General features: G+C 33.9%; 2 protein-coding genes across 7 annotated transcripts; one reads left to right on the top strand and one right to left on the bottom strand.

The window, feature by feature from the left end:
* Positions 1-731: 731 nt before the first annotated feature.
* LOC133807454 (nuclear poly(A) polymerase 4-like) lies at positions 732-7453 on the top strand. 6 transcript variants are annotated; one of them, XM_062245794.1, is made up of 13 exons: positions 732-908; positions 1013-1159; positions 1251-1328; positions 1928-2035; positions 2786-2848; positions 2935-3096; positions 3389-3502; positions 3591-3653; positions 3750-4079; positions 4161-4325; positions 4481-6070; positions 6168-6251; positions 6782-7453. In XM_062245794.1, exons 2-12 carry the CDS (start codon positions 1037-1039, stop codon positions 6237-6239), a joined length of 2868 nt encoding a protein of 955 aa, XP_062101778.1. In that variant the 5' UTR covers positions 732-908; positions 1013-1036; the 3' UTR covers positions 6240-6251; positions 6782-7453. The 6 variants fall into 6 exon arrangements, 4 of the variants coding, with proteins under 4 accessions (XP_062101778.1, XP_062101777.1, XP_062101779.1 ...); XM_062245793.1 differs by having other exon boundaries at positions 732-912; XR_009879372.1 differs by having other exon boundaries at positions 733-1159; positions 6782-6828; positions 6942-7453.
* A 3256-nt stretch (positions 7454-10709) lies between these two features.
* On the bottom strand, positions 10710-13048 carry LOC133807262 (profilin). The gene is made up of 4 exons (XM_062245475.1): positions 12616-13048; positions 12105-12242; positions 11119-11269; positions 10710-11029 (listed from the first exon to the last, which is right to left on the bottom strand). The coding sequence occupies exons 1-3, from the start codon at positions 12736-12738 to the stop codon at positions 11135-11137; spliced, it is 396 nt and encodes a 131-aa protein (XP_062101459.1). The 5' UTR covers positions 12739-13048; the 3' UTR covers positions 10710-11029; positions 11119-11134.
* Positions 13049-14381: the final 1333 nt, after the last annotated feature.

Raw genomic sequence — 14381 nt, 5'->3', positions numbered from 1 at the left:
CACTTGTGTCTTTTGCTTTAGGCTTCTCAAAATGAGCTTCAAGGCTTTGATTGGCTAGACTTAAATAAGTACTTTTGAGCCTAAAAAAATTTAAAAATCACTTTTAATACCCGAATGGATTTACTATCTACTTTGACTTCGGTTGGTCTAGTTTTTGACTTTTGAATAATACAACTATATATTCAAAAATATTTTTGAATATTAGAAGTAAAAAAAGTACTAATAAGTATTTTTGACAAGTGTTTCCAACCATACCCTAAGAGTTATTTAGTTGGGAAGAGCTTTTTCAACAAAATGTTTTTGGGCTTGGTTGAATATACTCCAAAAATACTTTTAATACATCTTTTACTTTTAATATTTAAAAGTATTATAGAAGATATATTTAGTTGTATTAGTTAAAAGTATTTTTTTATTTAAAATATAAAAATACTTTCACACCCAAAAAAGTACTTTACTTTTAATATTTAAAAGTACTTTAGAAGATATATTTGGATGTGTTAGTTGAAAGTACTTTTACAATAAACAAAAAAAAGAGTAGTATATTTGGTTTTTTGTTGCAATTTTTTTTTATTTATAAATAAAAAAAGTTTTATGCATAAGTGATGTTATTGAAGTGATAAGATTTGATTTACAAAAAATAAAAAATGAGAAAAGAAAAATATCTAAGCTTAGCTGGATCTAACTCTGTCAATATGTTTTAATTTATATAAATACCGAAAATAATAAAAAAATCTTCCAAACACTGCCTACTTTCTCGATCTTTCGCCTCTCTCTCTCTCTCTCTCTCTCTTCTCTTTCCCCTATTCTCCCCTCGCTTTTTCTCTCTCCTGCAATTTGGTTTGATCACCTTCTGCTCTCCTCGTCAAATTAGGGATTTGGATCTGAATTTCTACAGCGATTGTGGGAGAGTAAGTGAGTGGTCTTTCAGTTTCAGGGTTAATTTCATCCTCAATTCCTATGAATTGAAACCTGAATCTTCAGATACCGATTTTAGACTCTACCTTTGCTTTAGGGTTTTACTTCTGAGGCGACTGAGATGGTGGGTTCTCAGAATCCGAATGGGTCATCATCGCCGGCCAAAAAGTACGGCATCACGAAGCCAATCTCTGTCGCGGGTCCCACCGACGCGGATCTTCATCGGAATGATAATTTGGAAAAGGTATTTCCGTTTTTTCGATTTCAAATCTTGGGGATTTGTTTCTTCGATTTAGCATTTTAAACCAATCCTATTTATTGAGTAAAAATTGTAGTTCTTGATTAATTCGGGGCTTTACGAGAGCCAAGAAGAAGCTGCTAGGAGAGAGGAGGTTCTTGGTCGCATTGCAGAGGTAATTAATACTACTTTGCTTTATTATTAATTTATTTTTTGTATTACTATTATTTAATCTTACGGTATTTTACAGCATTATCTCTAAAGTTATCAAAATTTAAGTCAGTATTGTGATATTTTGTTGTTTTGGGCATTACCAACCATTAGAAAGGTCTGTTTGTTGTTTGAACTTTCCTGTTTAGTAAATGTGATTTTTGATGTTGATACGTTTTTATCTATGTTGTGTTTTGAGTTTCCGTTTTGTTTGTATTTTGGATGGGTCTCTATCTTTTTTTTTGGCATATTTTTTCAATGTTTTTGCTGGGTTACTGTTGTGCATTGAAGGTGAATGCCAGGTATATTTGATTAGTCACAGTGATGAAGCCCAGATTATTTTCTGTTGTCTTGAGTAAAATAACAGTGCCTACGGTCTACCCATTAATTGGTTCGTTATCTCATGCGGTTTTACAAGCTTTCCTAATGTTCTTTACCTTCATCTTTTTATTTATTGTTGTATCTTACACATTCTTTTGGTATGTGATTTTACATATACTCTCTGCAAAAGATGTTTTTAATTGTTTGAGTAATGGTTGTGACCCGCTAATCATGGTGATTCAGATTGTAAAGGATTGGGTGAAGGTGTTAACTCGCCAAAGAGGCTATACAGATCAGATGGTGGAGGATGCAAATGCTGTCATATTCACCTTTGGGTCCTACAGATTAGGAGTAAGTATAACATTATTTTTTTTTCTTTGTTCTTCATCTATGCTCTATGGGTTCAAAAGTGGAATTGCAACTTCTTGTATCATGCAATCCCTTCACACATTAGGACTGTTATTTTTGTAGTTTTTTCACGAGGATTATCTTGGATAAGTGGAAATATTTGGGTTAAGAACCAGAACTTAAAGCTGTATGTTTTTTATAACATGATTTTTCATTATGGTACTTAGAATGTGAAAAACAAGGATATTCATTCTTCAAATTGGTGGAAAGCAAGTAGTTCCACTGGCACAATGAAGTCACCTGTTGTGTAACTATACTTATTCAACATTGCTGCTGATGATGGTGATTGGTGACCTAATCTCAACATTAACCAGGATATTCCTCGGCGCTCTTCTATGTTTGGTTGATAGCATATAATAGAGCCACACGATCATTCGTACTTCAATTGGTGGAAAACAAGTAGTTTCTTGGCATCATAGCTACTCTTCTATCTATAATCATATTATGACAGTTTATGCTATCTCAGTCATTCACATTTAACTATGAGAGATTTGATTCATGTCTTGGGATCAGTTTTGCTAGATTTTCTGTTGGAGAGGGATGGATTTTAAATGTGAATCTGATTGCTGTTTTGTTAGTTTTTTCTTTTTAATTAAAAATGTGTTCACATAAATAGCTGTCAAAGGTAAGTATGTGTTCTTGTAAATAGCTGTATGTAAGGGATATAGCAAACTAAAAATACAATTTTGACAGGTGCATGGACCGGGGGCTGACATTGACACCCTGTGTGTTGGGCCATCCTATGTGAATCGAGAGGTGATTACATTATCTCTGATTCTTGTGTATTGAATAGAACCATTTTTTCACCTATTTATAGCTGACGATTGTTTGTATATTTCCAGGAAGATTTTTTTATTGTCTTGCACAATATACTGGCTGAAATGGAAGATGTTGCAGAACTTCAACCAGTTCCTGATGCTCATGTCCCAGTAATGAAATTCAAGTTCCAAGGAATTTCAATTGATCTTCTGTATGCAAGTATATCTCTTTTGGTTGTTCCAAAAGTAAGTTAATATACCTGTTTCTTGTACTTAATCATTTTATTCCATTTTTAAATGTGCTGATGTGCTTTATGCAATTCTCTCATGCTACTTGACCCTACGAGAACTTCTGAATAACTATGTTAAGCCCATGCAAATTCAATGTTGCTGAATGCATTTTTCTTTTAATTCCATATGTTCCTGTAAGCTCTGATTTTTCAAAATTGCACGAGTGACAGTTAGCAGTATAAGGATGCATACTTATTCCTGTATTCATTAAGACGACATTTTGACTGCAAAGCTAACTTTCCGACAGGATCTGGACATCTCTCATGGATCTGTGCTATTTGAAGTGGACGAGCAGACTGTTCGAAGTCTTAATGGGTGTAGGGTAGCAGATCAAATTCTTAAACTTGTCCCAAATATAGAGGTGAGCCTATCTTAAATTTTATCACTGTTGCATAATTTGTGTTTTATCAATATCATTTTAACATTTTTTTAAATCTATTTATATGTAGCATTTTCGTACAACTCTCAGATGTTTAAAATTTTGGGCTAAAAGGCGCGGTGTTTATTCAAATGTAAGATTTGAGCATCTGCTCTTGATTTCTCTCATTGCCATTGGCATCATTACTATACGTATCTTGTTTACATTTAAACATTCTTCGTGGGTATAGGTTACTGGATTCCTTGGTGGTGTCAACTGGGCTCTTTTAGTTGCTCGAGTATGTCAGCTTTATCCCAATGCAATTCCTAGTATGCTGGTTTCTAGATTTTTCAGGGTTTATACACAATGGAGATGGCCAAATCCTGTGATGCTCTGTTCTATTGAGGAGAATGAACTTGGGTTCCCTGTTTGGGATCCTCGCAAACACCCTCGAGATCGATTTCATCTTATGCCCATAATAACTCCTGCTTACCCATGCATGAATTCTAGTTACAATGTCTCAGCAAGTACTTTACGAGTTATGACAGAGCAGTTCCAATGTGGTAACAGGATTTGTGAGGTGAGAGCATAAATTGCATTTTCTCTAATTCTACTGGTTGGAAGTATATTAGATCTTTTTTTTCTGTTGGTTTTATGGCAGGATATTGAGTTGAACAAGGTCCAGTGGAGTGCTCTGTTTGAGCCATATCTATTTTTCGAGGCGTACAAAAACTACTTGCAGGTGGATATTCTAGCGGTCGATGCTGATGATTTGCTAGCATGGAGGGGATGGGTAGAGTCTCGGCTTAGGCAGCTTACACTTAAGGTAAAACTCAGATTTTTATGGTGATTTTATAGAGTATGCATCAATACTGCAGTATGTATGCATTAATGGTGCTTAGGTCTTATAATATTCACTTGTTGTAAGATATAAAATGTTTTTTTTTTGCCTAATTGTTTTCTAATTGTTTCTGAGCTCAGATAGAGCGGGATACAAATGGGATGTTGCAATGCCATCCTCACCCACATGAGTATGTAGACACATCAAGGTCATCTGCACATTGTTCTTTCTTCATGGGCTTGCAGAGGAAAGAGGGAGTGAAGGGTCAAGAAGGTCAGCAGTTTGACATCCGTGAAACAGTTGACGAATTTAGGCAAGACGTAAACATGTATATGTTTTGGAAACCTGGGATGGATATGTTTGTTTCACATGTCCGTAGAAAGCAACTACCTGCCTTTGTCTTTCCTGATGGGTACAAACGGTCTCGATTGTCCAGGCACATAAGCCCACAGGCCAAAAAGTTCAGTGAAGATGCTGCAGGGTGCCAGCCTTCCTCTGCTGAGAAGAAGAGGAAAAATGATTCTGATGCAGTGGATGCAAAGCCAGTCAAACTGCATAAGCAAGACTCTGCTAGCCCACAACGACCATCTTCTGTATCTCCCAATAGTAATTTGTCTGGTGGTGTTAGATTAGAGTTCTTAGGAACTGATGATTCGAACTGTGGTTCTGAGTTTAGGTCTTCTGGTGGACTGTTGGAGAGTGACAAAAATATATCAGGGAAGAATGTGGAGATTTTTCAAAATATCACGGCAGAACTCATTTCTAGTCATTTAATTCCACAGGCCAAAGAAACCAGTGAAGATGCTGCAGTGTCCCAGCCATCCTCTGCTGAAAAGAAGAGGAATAATGATTCTGAAGCAGTGAATGTGAAGCCAATCAAACAACAGAAGCGAATCTCAGTTGGTCCCCAACAACCAGCTTCTGTCTCTCCTAAAAGTAATAGGTCTGGTAGTGTTAGATTAGAGTGCCTGGAAACTGGTGATGCCAATTGCAGTTCTGAGTTTAGGTGTTCTGGTGGACTGTTGGAGAGTGAAAAGCATATGCTTAGCAATAATGCAGAGATGGCTCAATATGTTGCGAAAGAACTTGTCTCAAGAAACATAAGCCAACAGGCTAAAGAATCTAGAGAAGATGCCGCAGGGTGCCTGCCTTCTTCCACTTCTACAAGGAAGTGTCAAAATGATTCTGAAGCAATGGATGTGAAGCCAGTCAAAGAACAGAAGCAAGCCTCTACAAGTCCACAGCAATCAGCTTCTGGATCTCCAGAAAGTAATAGGTCTGGTGGTGTTAGATCAGAGTGCCTAAGGAATGGTGGTGCAAAGTGCACATCTGAGGATACAATTGGGAGTCATGTAGAGATGGCTCAGAAATCTATGCAAGAATCCGTTTTTCTGAAAGAGCAGACATTTATATGTGTATCTGATTTGCCTGGCCCTGGGCATGAGTTCAGGCCAGTTGATTTGACTGAGTCTGGTGTCTCATGTGCAGTACCTTGTTCAGAATTCAAGGAAATACACCAGGTTGGACATAACGGAGAGAGAGTTGGGAATTTGACATTAGTTGACATGGCAAATGTGGAAAGTACAACTGCTGGGAGGCTGCTGAATTGGGCAGAAGGTGCTGTTGATGTCGACTCGGAGCTAGTCAAACCATATAATCAAACATCAATCATAGAGAATGCCGAACAGGCATTTAATCCAACTTCTAATGTTAAGATCCTCAATTGCGAGGTGAGTTTCTCCATTTGAAGACTTTGGATTAGGAATTGTTGCGGATGGCTGTGAGATACTGGAAGTTCTAGAGATAGTGAGTCAGGGGTCTTTGCAGGGTGATGTATATGCTGCTGCAGGTTCAGATAGCTTCACTACCGGGAGTGGGTTGCTTCAGACTGGGTTATAAGAAGAATTAGAGGTCTTGCTTGAACTTAAACTTAATTATTTATTCAGCTACTTATGTGGGTTGCCTTTTCCTTTGCTTTCCTAATCTTTTGGGAGCTGGTATGGTTAACCCATCGCACCCTATATGATTTTGCTTTGCTATAGTTTGGTTCTTGCCTTCTAGGTAATCAATATCAATATTTATAATATACATATTATATTTGGTTCTTGCCTTCTAGGTAATCAATATCAATGTTTATAATATACATATTATATTTGGTTCTATATTCTTAATGTCCAGTCATCTATTGTAAACATGTTTGTCATATCTCACATGCTCTTTTAGCCTATAGAGTTCCTCCTAACTGGTGCATATGTGGTGGCAGGTCACCCCACAGTAATTGATATTGTTTCCAGTAACTGTAACAATGTCTTAGAGCTTCTGTGTTGTCTATGGCTCAGATACATGATTCTTGATTTGTTTCTTTCAAATTTTGTTAATTATGTGAAATGATTTATTTTTAACCTAATTAGGCTTTGAACTCGTTCTCTTGTTTCATATAGCCAAATACTGCACCTGGAAGTATGGTATACTGTAAAGAGGGAGTGAGGTCAGACTTTATTGAAAACAGTGACAAGGCATGTCTATGAAACCTGAATCTTTTTAATATGAATCATTATGTCTTTATACTGGCCTGGTTTTTTTGTGGCTCTTCTGTACCAGGTTGTCTGAGATCTGTAGTTTGACATCTGACAAGAAAATCATGGAATGGAGTCCCTCATGTGAAGAAAGCCAGCAAAACCTCGGTAAGTGTCTGGTTAATTGCTGGCTTTTGTGGCTCTCATTATGGTTTTCCAGGTGCATACGCCCGTGGCATTGGGGGTGGAACAGGATTAAAGTTGGGCCATGCGCAGACCTGATGCACATCTGAGTGATTTAGCATATGGTTTTATGGATTTAAAGAGAGTTGAATTTGCGGAGCTGTTGAAGTGCAAGCACCGAAGAAGCTTTGGGCGAATGCTGGTGCAAAGCCTTCTTTGCTTTGTTTGATTAGTATTTTCATATTTTGTGCGCATCTAATGCTCGGTCATTGTGCAATTTAATGATGTTTCAATTAAACTTGCGGCAAATTAGCTGTTGGAAGCACAATGCTTCCTTGTACTGTACGAGGATTTCCCTTCTCGCCAATTGTGACGATTTTTCAACACTTTTTTAACTGCTTATCTTTTGTTCTCTCTCGTGTGGTCAAACTGCTGCTTCTACCTTTTTTTTTTCATAATTACTGCAATTTTTTCTTTCGCAAGTAAAATAAATAGAACACCGTTAAAGTGGTTTGGATGAAGTTGCTATTAAAGTAGGATAATAATGCACAAATGCACTATTTATATACTATATATATTTACAAATTTGATTGATTAAATTAAGTTTCAGGTTTTACATATTATAATTTAAAATATTAAGATTATGGATGCTATTGCAAGTGGAGTTCAATACTGATGGAGCATTGCTACAATACATCTAGGAGCATCTCTAATAGCGGGCGAAAAAAGTGGTGCACTGTTCTATTTAACACTGTTAATTTAGGACAAGCTAAAAGTTGTGCAAAATTTAGTACAAGATATAGCTTGAGCTAAATTTGTCACAATAATAAATGTTAATTTTTTATTTAACATGTCACTAATTTATTAATTGATAAATTAACAATTAATGACTAATCATACTACTTATTGTACACCATCAATAAATATTAAATAAATTGTTGATTTTATTAGATAATTTACATTTTGTGTATTGGAGTACAAGTACAAATATTTTACCAAATATAATATTTATTTATTTTTTGTGCCAAAATTGTCACAAAATTTATATCTTATATTGGAGGTGGTCTTAGGTGTTATCATATTATAATATGCACTAATAACGGTTTTATAGGATTTTTCTTTGTTAATTAGTTAAATTTAATTATATGTTTTACATATTATATTTTAAAATATTAAAAATATTTAATTTAACTACTAGTAGGACTCTATTCAAGTGATATTTGGCCGTATATGGAATAGGTGATAGTTTAGAAACACATTATGAGCATTAAAATCATAAATCAGATTCAACAACAATAATCAATGCTCATGTAACAATCAAGATCACATTCTATTTAGGTCATTAATTATACATAGATAAACGTACCTCCTAAGCTTGATATTGAGTCTCCAATGCTTATCTTTATCACTTTTCAATCTGCCCAAAACAACACACAATATCAAATGCAAATGCAAGAGATGGCTTATGGAGAGCAAACCCTTACCAAATATCACCTTATCCCCAATTGCCATTTCATACACTATATGTATGATGCCCTCTTACCCTAAGGGTTATTAGTTGGCTAATTTGGCTCATTATAATATGAGGTAGTGGACTATAGTTTAATGGGCCAACACATGGTCATTAGAGTGCCACCATGTGCTTCTAATGCAATTAATATGTGTGAACCATTCCATTATGGTTACTGGCAATTGATATACTTTAATTAATGGTTGTGATTATGAAATAATATTTGTGATTATATTAGTCCATATAATAATTCTAACAACAACAATATTGTAAAACAAGTTTCCCATATTTCCTATTTTCATTATTTTTTTTTATTTATTTTCTATTATTTATAAGTGTCAAATAACAGTTTAAATTTGTGACCTCACCATTAATTAATGGGTCCTTAGTGGTATAATAGCCCAATCTAATCAGGGCTATCCACATATTACATTATTTTTGATAAGGTGAGGGAGTACATACTTTATCGTGGATCAAAGCATACATGAAAGTTTTGTTGAATTATTTATTTTGTAAAAAATGTAAAATTAATCGACATCTAATTGACCATCACACTAAGAGGCAGAACAGTAAAACAATAGAGACAACACAAGGTTGGATTCGCCTAAAAAGGTTGTGTGGTTTTCCCACACTTTCCTACAATATGAGTTGTTTCGTGTTCAACTGATTATCATGCCCATTGGTTGGAAACTTCAATTAGTTTAAAGGTTTATTGACAGAAATAATACCAAAATTTGTTTAATTGAATAATACTTAATTTTTTTTTCATTAATAATACATTTTGTCCATAAAATGGTACCACTGTTGGTATCCACACTTAACGATTGGCATAGATAAATACGTGACACAATAACATTAGTCAACGTCATTTTAATTATTTAAAAATAAAAAAATTAAGAAATCCAAAAAATATTAAAAAATAATTTAAATTATCATTCAAAAAACAAAAAAATAAGAGTTCTAATTATCTTTCTCCAGCATCAATTGTTTTTGTTGATGTTCAAACATAGATTCTATACACAGTTCACCAGCATTCATTTGTGCTATTTCAAGATGAATATTCAAAAGTTCCCATCTCAAAACAACATATAATTTTTATTTATTAGGTTAATTTTGAATTTGGATTATGAACCATGAATGAACATGAACAATGAACAATGTTGAACATAAACTAATTGAAGATCTCTTCAAAACTCACAATAAACTATACATAGATTTCCATTAAAAACCTCCCAAAATAGTAAATACAACATATAACCAAAGCCAAAAATAAATATCTTCAGATTTGCACGTCCCTGATCACAACCAAAGCAAAAAATTGACAAATTTGCAGGTACCCAACCTTGTCGTCCAAATCCCTGAAGAATGTCGTTGACATTGTCATCCTTGAAGAATGTTCTCGCGTTGTTGCCATCCCTGCACATCCTTGAAGAACACCGTCGTTGTCCAGATCTGAGGCTTTGACCCTAAAGTCACACATCACTCGAAGCTTTCACCCAAATCTGTCTTCGTCAACCTCAAGGAGAGCCTCCACAGAAACCGTCGATGAAGCCAAAGCTCCAACCGCGAGCAGAGCCTTCAAACCCAACCGTCGATGACAGCAAGCTCCCAAAAATGGCAAGAACCCTCTGTCGACCATAGATCCTTTTGCAACTTGCTTCATCGGCCATAGAAACTTCGGCCAGCCATTTTAGTTTTTTTTTTTTTTTGGTGACAAAGGGATTTAGTTCGTTTAAGGAATTTATTTTTAATAATTTTGTGTTTTAAAATAATTTTTATAATATCGAAATAATTAAAATAACATAGACCAATGAAATTGTACCACATATGCAGACTAAATGCCAACAACTGCATCATTTTCTTGATGGAATGTCTTATTACCGTAAAAAAAAAAAAATTCAAAAGTATTAAAGTACAGAAACAATTTTTGAGCATTATCACTGCTAATATCCTAATTTAAATAATGAGAAGCACTCTAGTCTAATAATTCATTTCCTACAACTGATTCCTATAAAAAAAAACCTTCCTGTATCATTTATATTTCCTAGGAAACTTGAAAGAGTATGAAAACATAAATAATGTTATATCAAACAGATGAAAGCATCACAATTCACAGCCAAGATTGACAACATGAGGTAGCAGACTCAAAGATCCAGAGCAAATCAGAACCCACCAACCAGCATTCAATTTTCAATCTTTCACCCACAAAATATTGTTCTAGACAAACTCCACGCCATACATTTAAGGCATTCAAGAGATATAAAACTTACAGTAGTGGACGTATTATAGAAGGGAAATGAGAGCGAAAGAATTATATAAATAAAAACAGTGCCATTCACAAAGACAATCACTTTCCAGATATCTAAAAATGAGAAAGCAAATGATCCATCCAAAGATGCATGATCAGATTTCCAAGCGGCAATAACTTTGTTTCCACACCAAGCTCTCCACAACTTTGAATAGAATATCAATCCTGAAATCTGCAACATTTTAGAAGGTTATTACACTTCCAGAAGCAGAAAAGGAAAATTCCAGATAATAATGCTGGGACCGGAAGTAATCATCTTACCAAAGCAAATATACAACTACAGACCCTGCTCAATCAGGTAATCTCCGAGCCTTTCAACAATCATGTTGCACTGACCAGGAGTCAGAGGTTCCTCATATATACCAATTATCAAGGCCAGATTGGTTTTCTTAACAGTAACACCTCCTGAACCCTAATACATGAGAGATGAACAAATGAATTTCCAAAGACAAAATAAAAAGTAAACTCCAGATTAAGTAGCCCTCAACAATTAATTTATATTTCCTATGCGGAAAACATACACACATAGCACAGCACAATTATTATGTGTTTCTTGAAGTTTCATTCCTAAGCATGCCCCCCAATAAATAAGAATTCTACAAGTTTACAGATCCTAAAAGAAGAAAAGATAATCATTAGTAAATTAACATATGTACCACATGACAAATATTACATTTGACTAAAGAACAAATCTATCCAAGAAATTTTGTAGACCAAAAAGAACACTTCCTAGGCCAACACAAGCAGCAGCATATTCAGAAAAGTGATATTGCCTGTGAAAGATTCAATTTTTTTCTGCATTTAACCTCCACTCCTTCATTGAGGTACCCGATGTGACAATACAAAGGATTAGTTTTTTAAAAATGTGTTCAATGAAAATAAGTACAGCTACAAATGTCAACTAATTTTCAACCAAAATACGTAGTTGTCATTACAGGTTACAACTACTGCATAGTAAATATGTGCAATCAATTTAAAACTACCATGTAAAACACACAGTCCCACATAATAGCAACACTTCTGATGGGAAATATCCCAAATAGGCAGTGATAATAACCAGAGCAATCCTAATTAACACTCGACAAAATGTCTTATGGCCTTTGCAGTAAGAAACCCAATGCGTGATCATAAAATAACCCCATCAAGGTGTTAAAAAAAAGGTACAAATGATGATCCAAATAATGCATCATTAAATTTATTAACACATGTTGGTATAATTGACAAATGGAACACTACTAAATCCCAACCTTCTTTCCTCGAATAACAGCACCTGCTTCACCTTGGATGACCATATACTTTGTGCCCCCAAGGAATAGTCCAGTTGGAGCAAGTGATCCAGGCTCATCAAAATCTTTCACAATAGCAACTATTTCTTCAGGCTTAAACTATAATACCCAGACCAAAAAAAGAAGTTAATATCCAAAGAATAACTATAAAAAGAAAAACAAACACCAAACTAAAACTAAAAAGATTACTTGATCACAAAACCCATAATATTACAGAGTCGGACAAAATGGCTAATCATCATGATCAATAATTCAAATTGACTAAAAACATTTATGAAACCCATCATAGAATCAAGTCTGATATCAATCGAGTGAGGCCAAAAAAAAAAAGAGCTCGAGATCATGCTCGAAACTGGGCTTGATCAAAATTGAACAAGATTTGCCAAAAACAATGACAAACCGAGATCTGTATAATGGAACAAATCTGAAAAGAAAATTAATAAGAAAAAGAAAAAGAAGCTATGGACTTGACCTGAGGAAAGGTGGCGCTCTGAGCCCAAACGCTGCCGTCTATGCCGAGGATCGCGGCCGAAGTGAGACAGCCGCCTTCGATATCGCACATCAAGTGCTCGTCAACGTACTGTTGCCACGACATCTTGGTTCAACGATTGATCTCCTTCGATTTTGGGTGTCGTTTTAGCAGAGAACGAGAAAGTAAAAGTTTCTAGAGTGTGAAACCAACAACAAAAATGGATTACAGAAGGGAGACGGAGACGGAGACAGTTCTTTCAGGTAGAAGAGTTGCGTGGTTACTGACTCGTGCTTCTTTCTTTGCTATAACGACAGCTCTGCTGTCACCGCACTCCATACGTGGCCTCTTGTAATTCCCTATTCATCTGATCTGAGTTTCACAAGTAACGACATGGCATTGCTTCTCTCCTTCTTGAGACAAAACGAAATGTACATGTCGTTTGATTAGAAAGAGCACGAGGTTATTCTGCGTTTTTTTTAGTCCAAATGAGTGAATCTTGTGAGATTGAGTTTACGCTCTTAAAAGAAATGTAAAACTTTAAGACTAAAAGAAAGATTCATATAGATATAGAATAGCCTTAACTTGTGGTTGTTATATTCTTTACATATAATGTTAATGGGAAATCATTAATAGCACGTTTTAAAAGATAATGTAAAACTCATTTTTATTGAACTACATGCTTAACAGCATCTAACGGAATGCTATAAAAGTGTTGATTAATTATTTTTTAGTTTATTTTTATGATTTAAAATATATTAGCACAAAATATAACATAAGTAAAATTTAGCACACAATAAATATCATATTTTTTAAATACTTCTTTGACTCTCAATAATACAAATTATTAATTTTTAAAATTTTAATTTATTTTTTAATAAAAAAATTAATTTTTTTAATTTTCAATAATTATATTCACTTTTTTTTAGCAAGATTGTATATTGTGTACAAATACAAAAAAGTGATCCATATACGATTGAAACATACGGCGAATATGTATCTCTATCTCTAGCATGTCATTGTATTGAGTGGTTTAGTTGCGGTTTTTATTGTACCTACCATAAAATATAAATGCCCAATACACCACACCGATAACCAATAACTAATTAATAAATAACAAATGTTAGAGCGGTTGTATTTGTAATCCGTTAACATCACAATTGTTAGCTAAAAGATAAAAAAAATAAAGAGAACTAAATAAAAATTATAAAGTAATGAAAATATTTTTCAAAAAGATTTTATTAAAAAAAAAGTTGAATGTATAATGTTGTATTGTAATAAATAAAATTTAAAATACTTATTTGAATAAATAGAATCCCCATTTATTACAATTTGAAATTCGTGTCCCCTAAATTTAAAATTTCTAACTAAAGGCTTTGGTAGTTTGGGCACCAATGCTATATCAGTACTACATGTATAATTTAATTAAAAAATTAATAAAAAATATTTTAAAAAAATAAAAAATTATATATATTTCATACTTCTTTTTTCCTTTTTTTATTTAAATATTTTTTACTTCTTTTCACTTAAATATTAAAAAAATCATATACAATATTAACTTTAATAGTATTTTATTTGAACTATTTGCTTTAGTTTTATTTGCATGTATAATAAATTTTTTGTTTGATTGATTATGCTTTAATTTTTTCCCTCAAAGATAATGAATTTTAAAAATTAAACAAATAAAAAAAATAATGTTTTATGAATTGGAGTAGAAAAATATGATTAAAATAAAATTGTAAATTAATAAATATTGTACGATTATAATA

Source organism: Humulus lupulus, chromosome X, assembly GCF_963169125.1.
Source record: "Humulus lupulus chromosome X, drHumLupu1.1, whole genome shotgun sequence".
Classification (NCBI taxonomy): Eukaryota; Viridiplantae; Streptophyta; class Magnoliopsida; order Rosales; family Cannabaceae; genus Humulus; species Humulus lupulus.
This window is presented reverse-complemented; position numbering and strand designations above follow the sequence as displayed.

Bases quoted from the DNA above. Each gene is read 5' to 3' on its own strand.
- LOC133807262 (XM_062245475.1), bottom strand. From the start codon at position 12,738: ATGTCGTGGCAACAGTACGTTGACGAGCACTTGATGTGCGATATCGAA. The intron at 12,243-12,615 runs GTCAAGTCCATA...TGGGTATTATAG, and splicing joins AGAGCGCCACCTTTCCTCAG to TTTAAGCCTGAAGAAATAGT. The intron at 11,270-12,104 runs GTTGGGATTTAG...CTCATGTATTAG, and splicing joins CTGTTATTCGAGGAAAGAAG to GGTTCAGGAGGTGTTACTGT.
- LOC133807454 (XM_062245794.1), top strand. From the start codon at position 1,037: ATGGTGGGTTCTCAGAATCCGAATGGGTCATCATCGCCGGCCAAAAAG. The intron at 1,160-1,250 runs GTATTTCCGTTT...TAAAAATTGTAG, and splicing joins GGAATGATAATTTGGAAAAG to TTCTTGATTAATTCGGGGCT. The intron at 3,654-3,749 runs GTAAGATTTGAG...TCGTGGGTATAG, and splicing joins GGCGCGGTGTTTATTCAAAT to GTTACTGGATTCCTTGGTGG.